The sequence below is a fragment of the Loxodonta africana genome, chromosome 3, assembly GCF_030014295.1.
Source record: "Loxodonta africana isolate mLoxAfr1 chromosome 3, mLoxAfr1.hap2, whole genome shotgun sequence".
NCBI lineage: Eukaryota > Metazoa > Chordata > Mammalia > Proboscidea > Elephantidae > Loxodonta > Loxodonta africana.
Window position 1 is genome coordinate 30,343,839 of NC_087344.1, and position 8,685 is coordinate 30,352,523.

The 8,685-nt window shown below is 53.7% G+C and overlaps 1 protein-coding gene across 1 annotated transcript; it reads left to right on the forward strand.

Moving 5' to 3' along the window:
- The first annotated feature begins 1,165 nt into the window (after nucleotides 1-1,165).
- Nucleotides 1,166-7,691, forward strand: TEKTL1 (tektin like 1). The gene is made up of 7 exons (XM_003413302.2): nucleotides 1,166-1,735; nucleotides 4,294-4,398; nucleotides 5,808-6,006; nucleotides 6,384-6,550; nucleotides 6,638-6,733; nucleotides 6,827-6,940; nucleotides 7,443-7,691. The coding sequence occupies exons 1-7, from the start codon at nucleotides 1,166-1,168 to the stop codon at nucleotides 7,689-7,691; spliced, it is 1,500 nt and encodes a 499-aa protein (XP_003413350.2).
- Nucleotides 7,692-8,685: the final 994 nt, after the last annotated feature.

The window sequence follows — 8,685 nt, forward strand, 5'->3', positions numbered from 1 at the left end:
GGGACCCTGGGTGCAAAGGATGCACTCTGCTCCCAGCACTGCTTTCTTGGTGGTATGAGGTCCCCAACTCTCTGCTGGCTTCCCGTTCCTGTTATCTCTTGTAAGATAAAAGGTGGTGCAGGCCACACCCCAGGGAAACTCCCTTTGCATTGGATCCGGAGTGTGACCTGGGTAACCAAAAACCAAACCCACTGCCATCCTCGAGACTCATAGCGACCCTTGGTGGCATAGTGGTTAAGTGCTACGGCTGCTAACCAAGAGGTTGGCAGTTTCAATTTGCCAGGTGCTCCTTAGAAACTGTATCAGGCAGTTCTATTCTGTCCTATAGGGTCGCTATGAGGCAGTGACCTGGGTAAGGGTGTTATAACTCCATCCTAATCCTCTTTAACGTAAAATTACAATCACAAAATGGAGGACACCACACAATACTGGAAATCATGGCCTAGCCAAATTGATACACACGTTTTTGGGGGGACATAATTTGATCCGTAACAGTGGGTTTGAAGCTACCCAGCAGAAGAAAAGGCCTGGCAATCTGCTTCCATTAAGATTACAGCCAAGAAAGCCCTATGGGATACAGTTCTACACTGTAAAACATGGGGTCACTACGAGTCAGAATCTACTCAACAGCAACGAACAACAACAAAAATCTGGAGAATTGGGGACAGTGGGGCTACCTTAGACATTGGGGTAAGAGAAGATCTCTTTAAGGCAGTTATATGGAAGCTGGGTTCTGGAGACTGAAAAGGAGCCAGCCGTGGGAAGAATATGGAAAGGAGTATTCTGCCCAGAGGGAACAGCAAGCCAAAAACCTTGAGTGGGAAAGAGCTCAGGGCTCCTAAGAACAGGAAAAAGACCAAAGTGGCTGGAGGGTACGAAACAACAGGGAGAAGGATACAGATGAGGTCGGCTTCCTCAAAGTGCCAGAACTCCAAGGCACATCTCCCAGGCTCCAAAGCGAAAATTTCATCCAACGCCTCTCCCTTCCCCCACATCTGGAACGCCGCAACCTCCCCCCACCTGGTCTGCGTTGTTGGCCCTGTCACCATGGTGATGGGCTCAGTTTCACTCACTCTGCAGAGCGAGGAAGGAGTTCTGTGCGGTTGGGGGTTGTTGCCCCGCCGCCTGAGGGTCTAGGGCCTGGCCGGGGCGCCAGGTAGTCACCATGCCGGTGTTGGTTCCCCCGGCTGAGCGCAGCCAGGACACGCGCGTGGGGGCTTCAGCATGGCGCGAGGCGGCCCGGACCATCACGCAGAAGGCGCACCAGGTGACCGACCGCTGCGGCCAGGAGGCGGTGGCCATGTGGCAGCCCAAGAACAGCGTGCGGGATCCGCACGTGGCGCGCCACCTCCGCCGCGCCGCCTACATCCAGCCGTGGCGGTTTCGCGTGGAGATGGTCAAGGGCGGCGGCACAGTGGAGCAGCCGCCGCCTGGGGAGGGCGTCACTCTGTGGAAAGGCAAAATGAAGCCACCCGCGTGGCACACCCGCCTGCCGCTGCCCTTGCACCGCGACGCGCGCGCCCTGCAGACCGCTGAGGTGGTGCACGCGCACGCGCGTGGAGCGCGCCTCACTGCCGCGCGCTTGGGCCGCGCGCAGCACCAGATCAATGGACAGCTCCGGCAGCTTCTGCGCCAGCGCGAGGCCACCGACCACAGGCTCAGCGAGGTGCGCAAGAGCCTGCTCATTAACCAGCAGAGCACCAAGCTGCGCCGCTACCGGCCCAAGTCCGAGAAGGTGGGACCCCCCCACCCCCACCCCAGCCTCTGCTCCCAGTGCTGAGCCTGGGAAGAAAAGCTCTCCCCCGAGAGTGAACATTCCCCAAACCTCAACCAAAGTGAGTGAGAGCAAGATTAGGACACCCCAAGATGAAGTGCCTCAGCCCCCAGACCCCCAGGGTAAGACTCCCCAAAGGGGGTGTGATCCTCAGCTATCAGCCCCTGAGGGGGAAACACTCCAATCACCAGTCAGAGAAGGTAGAATCCCTGAGTCAGACTAGATTAAATTCTTCCAAAAGTGTAAAATCTGCAGCCTCCAGCCAGGAGGATAAAAGCTCCCACCCAGCCCCCCAGGCCCAGGTGGTGAGGCCCTCCCATAGGCTTGAGACCTTAAACGCCCCAATCCCAGCGAAAACACATGCCTGATCGCCAGCTGAGGAGAGCCATCGGGTCCCAATCCAGGTGAAACTCTCCCCAACATGTGAAAAAAATCCCACCCCTGCCCCCAGGCCTCATCTGAGGAGAAAGGAAGAGGTGCTGCCTACAGAGTGGGACCCCTGACTCTCAGCCTGCATACCTGGGAGTTAAGTCCTAGCCAGGGAGGGAATGTGAGACCCCTAACCTGAGCCCCCTAAAGAGAAACCCCCAACTTCTACCCTAAAAGGTAAGAACCTTCCTGCCTCCCTAGGGAGACACCTACTACCAGCCCCCAGTTCCAGATCGAGGAACCTATAAAGGCAACTCCCACCCCTATGAAGAGATCCCTTCCACTTCAAACAGGGAGAGGCAATAAGACCATCTTGGAGGAAAGGATCCCCCATCCCCAAGCCCCAGGGAGTGAAAACAACCCTCCCCCAAGTTGAGTCACCGCTATTCCAGTCCACTGGGCTTCTACCTGGAAAAGAAGCCGCTAGCTCTACTCTCCAGAGGATAAAACCTCCCCCAAGTGAGAGTCCCCGGGAAAGATAAATTCTTCTCAGATAATGAGACCCCCAAAGAGTGAGAGTGCTCCCAACTCCATGCTCCTGCTAAAACAAAAAACCCTGACAAAGCAAAAATTAACGAGTTTATTTGGTTTTGAAAGGATTCAGTAATTGGCAGCATAGTCCCAGCAAAACTAGGAAGTGCTCCCCTGAACAAAAGCAAGCTGGGATTTAAAAAATAAATAAAGTGACACAGAGAAAGACAAATAGAGCATTTTTATATATATTTCACTCAGACAGCAGGTTGTACAAAGCATGTCTTATCTAGTCAAAAGGGTCTGTTTGATGTCTACCTTAGTTATCTAGTGCTGCTATAACAGAAATACCACAAGTGGATGGCTTTAACAAACAGAAGTTTATTCTCTCAGAGTCTAGTAGGCTAGAAGTCCAAATTCAGGGTGCCGGCTCTAGGGGAAAGCTCTCTCTCTCTCTCTGCTGGCTCTGGAGGAAGGTCCTTGTCATCAGTCTTCCCCTAGTCTAGGAGCCTCTCAGTGCGAGGATCCTGGGTCCAAAAGACACGCCCTGCTCCTGGCACTGCTTTCTTGGTGGTATGATGTCCCCATGTTTCTCTGCTCGCTTCTCTCTTTTATATCTCAAAAGAGATTGACTTAAGACACAACCTAATCTTGTAAATTGAGTCCTGCCTCATTAACTTCATAAAACCAAAAAACCCAAACCCATTGCCATCGAGTCAATTCCCACTCATAGTGACCCTACAGGACAGAGTAGAACTGCCCCATAGAGTTTCCAAGGAGTGCCTGGTGGGTTTGAATTGCTGACCTTTTGGTTAGCAGCTGTAGCACTTAACCACTTAACCACTACACCATTACTTCATAGAGGTAGGATTTACAACACATAGGAAAATCACACCAGATGACAAAATGGTAGACATTCACACAATACTGGGAATCATAGCCTAGCTAAGTTGACACATATTTTTGGGGAACGCAATTCGATCCATGACAACGTCTAAGCGAATAGGCTGGTCAAAATGTGTGCACAAGAGAAAAAATGTTTGTGTATACCAGTGAAGTCAAATGTTGTTAGTGTTTGCTGCTGTTGAGTGGATTCCTACTCATGGAGATGCCATGTGTACAGAGTAAAACTGCTCCATAGGGTTTTCAAGGCTGTGACATTTCAGAAGCAGATTGCCAGGCCTGTCTTCTGAGGCACCTCTGGGTGGCTTTGAACAAGCTTTTGGCTAGTACAGTAAAACCTGTGAAAGCCGGAGCCTGTGTAAGGTGGAAACCTGTCAGAGAAAGAAAACTGATATATCTGCCACTAATAGAGGGCAATAGAAAAGTGGTAAGACTACACCCTGTCAAACGCAGAAAACTTTCAAGACCCAGAAACACAAGGCTTTCACAGGTTTTGCTGTACTTGAGCGCTTAGCCTTTTGCACCACCCAGGGATTCAAATGAGGGAAGGATAGAATCTTTCAGGCCTTTTGAACTCCAGCAAGTCTGGAGGACACAGGACAAATTTAACACTCCAAAACTAGAGTTCATGAGGATGGCAAGCCCCCTACCCTGGAGAGAGAAATCTTCCTCTTGCCCTCTCCTGAAGGTCAGAGAGATTCTCCTCATTGTCCTAGGTCCCTGACAAGGCTGACAGCATGCTGACGTGGGAGGAAGAGGAGCTGAAGGCCATGAAGAGGAAGATGGAGACAGATATGGAAAAATCAGAGACACTGCTTAAGGTTGGGGCCACCTGAGACCAAGTTAGAGGGGCTGGAGGGGGCAACCCCAGCTGCCTGATGGGCAAAGCACTGTGGCCTTGGGTACTGTAACGACAGCAAATCCCTCAACCCACTCACATTGTTGCTGTTGTTCTTAGTTGCCATTGAGTCAGCTCCAACTCATGGCAACCACATGTGTGCAGAGTAGAACTGTGCTCTATAGGGTTTTCAAGGCTGTGACCTCTCAGAAGCACATCTCCAGGCTTTTCTTCCAAGGATCCTCTGAGTGGGTTTGAACTGCCAGCTTTTTGGCTAGTAGTCAAGGGCTTAACCCAGGGACCGCCACTGAACTGACACCATATTTGCACTTCGTGAAATGGAAAAATTAAGGCTCTATGAGGTGGAGTTGACTCTTACACTAACAATGGACACCCAGCTGTGCCAAGCCCTGAGCAGTCATTGAGTTAACTCCTTCAGTCACTCCTATGAAATAGAAACTAGGATCACCTCCTTCCAAAAAAAGAAAAGAAAACCCATAGCCCATCGAGTAGACTCCGACTCATAACGACTTTATAGGACAGAGTAGAACTCCCCATGGGGTTTCCAAGGAGCGGCTGGGAGATTCAAACTGCTGACTTTTTGGTTAGCAGCTGAGCTCTTAACCACTGCACCGCCAGGGCTGCATGCCCCCCTTTAACCAAAACCAATCCCATTGCCGTTGAGTCAATTTCAAGGGTTTCCAAAGAGCGGCTGGTAGGTTCGAACGGCAGACCTTTTGGTTAACAGCCAAGCTCTTAATCTCTGCACCACCAGAGCTCCATGAGAGGCTCAGAGAGAAATGGCTTCACCCAAGGCACGAAACTAGTCAGTGGTGCAGACAAGGTTTCAGCTCGGATGTTTCAAGTCTAAAGTTCCTGGGTAGTGCAAATGGTTTGCACTTGACTACTAACTGAAAGGTTGGAGGTTCAAACCCACCCAGCAGTTCTGCAGAAGAAACCTAATGGTCTGTTTCTATAAAAATTTCAGCCAAGAAAACCCTATGGGGCAGTTCTACCCTAACACTTAGGGTCACCAGGAGTTGGAATTGACTGGATGGTTTGTTTTTTTCGTCTTGAGTCTGGTTCTTTATATCCTAAGATGTGTTCCACCTTTCTCCTCTCCAGCCAGAGATAGTCTCTTACTGTGCCCTTCGCTCTTCCAACAAGGGTTTCTTCACCAGAGCACTGATGGAGATGGGTGAGGCATTGGTGGCTCAGTGGTAGAATTCTCATTCCTTTCCAGCTGCAGCAACAACTGGAGAGAGAGGGTCAGATTGGAGGCAGAAACACTTTGCCAAGCCTCAAGTCCCCAGCCGAAAAAGCACTTCCAGCCACTTCTCCACCTCCCAGCTCTGCTTTCTCCCCTGACTCCCTCTCCTTCCCCACCTCCAGGCCCTGGCCTCCTGCAGAGACAGTCTTGTCTACTGCTTTAAGGAGCGGCTCCAAGCTGTGGACTTAATGAACCAACCACTGGATAAGGTTCTGGAGCAGGCCGGCCGCCACTCGTGGGTGGACCTCTCCTGGGTCCCCAGCGCTCGCACTCAGGGCCAGAAAACGCCGCCTCCAGACCCAGTGGGCACTTATACTCCAGGTATCCCCCCTCTCCAAGAAGCCTCTTGGTCATTGGTGCATCCCTCCCCCATCCACAGCTGCCCCTTGCACTCAACCAAGTGGGAGAGCAGAAAGCTAGTCCACAGCCCAATCCCCCTTCTTGCCTAGCTCGTCCCCCTGTGCAGTCCTGCTTCTCACACTGAAGAGCCCTCACTCCATCTCTGGCTTAAACCAGAATCTCCCTCTCTGCTTCTAGGGAAACCCACCTAAGAGGCTCTCCCCATTAACGCCCCGCCTCTGGACTTTCTTTCTCCCAGTCCTGGGCCTACCACCACCTGAGACTAGAGAGGGGGGCGCACAAAGCCAGGGCCCGGGGATGGCAGACTTGGCCCACCACTCGCGCCCGCCCTACCCCAGAGTGCGCAGGGGCGCTTTATGAGGCCAAGCGGCTGCTGATGGAGTCCAAGGACACTTTGGTGGACATGGCAAAGAACGAGGCGCACGTCCGGGAGGAACAGCTGCTGATCAGTGACCGTGTGTGCGCCACGCTGGTGCAGAAGATGCGTGAGACCACGGAGCTGAAGGTGGCCACTGCTGGGGCTGCTTGGAGATGGGAGGGAGGGAGGGAAGGGGGCCGGGGAACCAGCGTGATCGCCTCCCTGTGTCCCCAGGAAAGAATGAACATGACACTGGGACTAATGAGAGGCACTATCAACCGGTGCACAAAATTTAACCAAGAAATGTACATCAGCCGTGGCCTCATCAAGGTGTGCTTGGAGGGGATGGGTCTACACGCGGTGGTGTGGGCGTGCCCGGGCAGGTGGGCCTCCCTCACTGCTCCGCACACCACCCTCCACCAGGGTCCCCTGTCGAAAAATCACCTGGAGACTCGAGAGAAGCTGGACAGACCCCTGGTTCGCGTGTACCAGAGACACGTGGGCACCCAGCTCCCCGAGGCCATGCGCCTCGCCCAGGTACTCTCCTCCCCGCCTTCTCCTGGTACAGCCCCTCCTTGGCAAGGCACCTTCCTCAGGCACACCTGGCCCAGGTAAGACTTCCTATCCAAGTACCCTCTTTATCAACCCCTGCGCAGGCGGGGCTCTTCATCACCCAGACCTCTGGCTCAAGTAAGTCCCCTCAACCCCTCTCCAACCCTCCCTGCTCCCTCAAGGTACAGCCCCACCCTCAGCCTGGACCTGAGGGAGTACCTTCTGCTTTCACATCTTCCCCATCCCAAGTCTTCCCCGCTCCTCACTCTCCAGGTGTAGCCCCTCTCTCAGCCCCGCCCTTACGCGGGTTCTTTTTCAAGCACATCTGGCCCGGAGGTGTCTCCCCGCCCCTCTTCAGCTATGCGCCTTCTGTGGCGGGGCTCTTCCACTCCGCACACCAGGCTCAGGTGTGGCCGCCCACCCCAGACGGGGCTCGGTCCTCTGCCCTGGCCTGCCAGGCCCCCAGCACGGCTCCGCCCCTCTGCAGGGCACAGACAAGCTGCAGCGCCACATCGAGAACATGGAGAAGAACCTGAACGAGCTGCTGGCAGCGCGCCAGCGCCTTACCAGGAGCCTCAACTGCAAGAAGATTGGGCACGACGTGGACTACAACGTGGTGCGCCTGCGCCTGCGCCAGCGGCACCCGCACGTGTGCTACGAGGAGGCGCAGCGCCTGGTCAACGACTGGGATCCGCGCACGCCACCGCGCCGCGAGTCTGGCACCGCCCCCCAGTGACCCGCGCGCCCTCCCCAGCCCCACCCGGCCGGTCGGGCACCGGCATTGCCCTCCCTGTCCCCGACCCACCCCGCCTCGGAGCGCTCCCTGGTAGAATTATAATTTAAAATAACAATAATTACTGTTTATTAAGCACTTACTGTATGTCAATGTGTGAGGACAGTGGTGGTTCAGAAGTTCCTGAGTTGCTCAAACGGACTGCTCTTGACTACTAACCTAAAGGTTCGCAGTTCAAACCCACCCAGCAGCGCCATGGAAGAAAGGCCTGGTGATCTGCTTCCGTAAAGATTTCAGCCAAGAAAACGCTATGGAGCAGTTCTCCTCTGTAACATATGGGGTTGCCATGAGCCAGAATCCACTCGACAGCAATGGGCTTGTAACTTGGTTTTGGTGGTTCAGTAGCAGAATTCTCATCTTCCGTGTGAAAGACCTGGGTTCAGTTCCAGGCCAATGCACCTCCTGTGCAGCCACCACGTGTATGTCTGAGAAAACCGAGGCACAGAGAGGTTAAGTGGCTTGCCCAAGGTCGCACAGCTAGTAGGCAGCAGAGCTGGGATTTTAATGCCTGACGCTAGAGCCTGCACTTTCAACAGGACTTCTCAGAGCTCCCCTCTGTCCTCAGTCTCTTAGATAAACATTGGTTCGCTCTACTTCCAGCCTTTAATGACACTCGCCACCCACCCCCACCCCATTAGGACGCAGCTTCCCCTGGGGCTCTCTCCATGGAGTCTGTTTACTCTCCCCAACCCCAAGTAGCTCGCTCAGGGAGGTGACAGGGAATCCTCTCCACTGCCCATTGCCCTCTTCTACATGTGCCTCTTGTGGAGTGGAAAAAACTGTTCTTTCAAACAAAATGCCAGATATTCTAGATCATCGTTTATTGAATCCCTACGGAGTGCCAGGTTCTGTGCCAGCAGATGGCAGTAGCGGGCAGGACTGCCGAGGTCCATGGCCTCCGAGTGTGCACACAAGAGTTAAGTGCAGCTGACATCAT

Bases quoted from the DNA above. Each gene is read 5' to 3' on its own strand.
- TEKTL1 (XM_003413302.2), top strand. From the start codon at position 1,166: ATGCCGGTGTTGGTTCCCCCGGCTGAGCGCAGCCAGGACACGCGCGTG. The intron at 1,736-4,293 runs GTGGGACCCCCC...TCATTGTCCTAG, and splicing joins ACCGGCCCAAGTCCGAGAAG to GTCCCTGACAAGGCTGACAG. The intron at 6,551-6,637 runs GTGGCCACTGCT...CTGTGTCCCCAG, and splicing joins GTGAGACCACGGAGCTGAAG to GAAAGAATGAACATGACACT.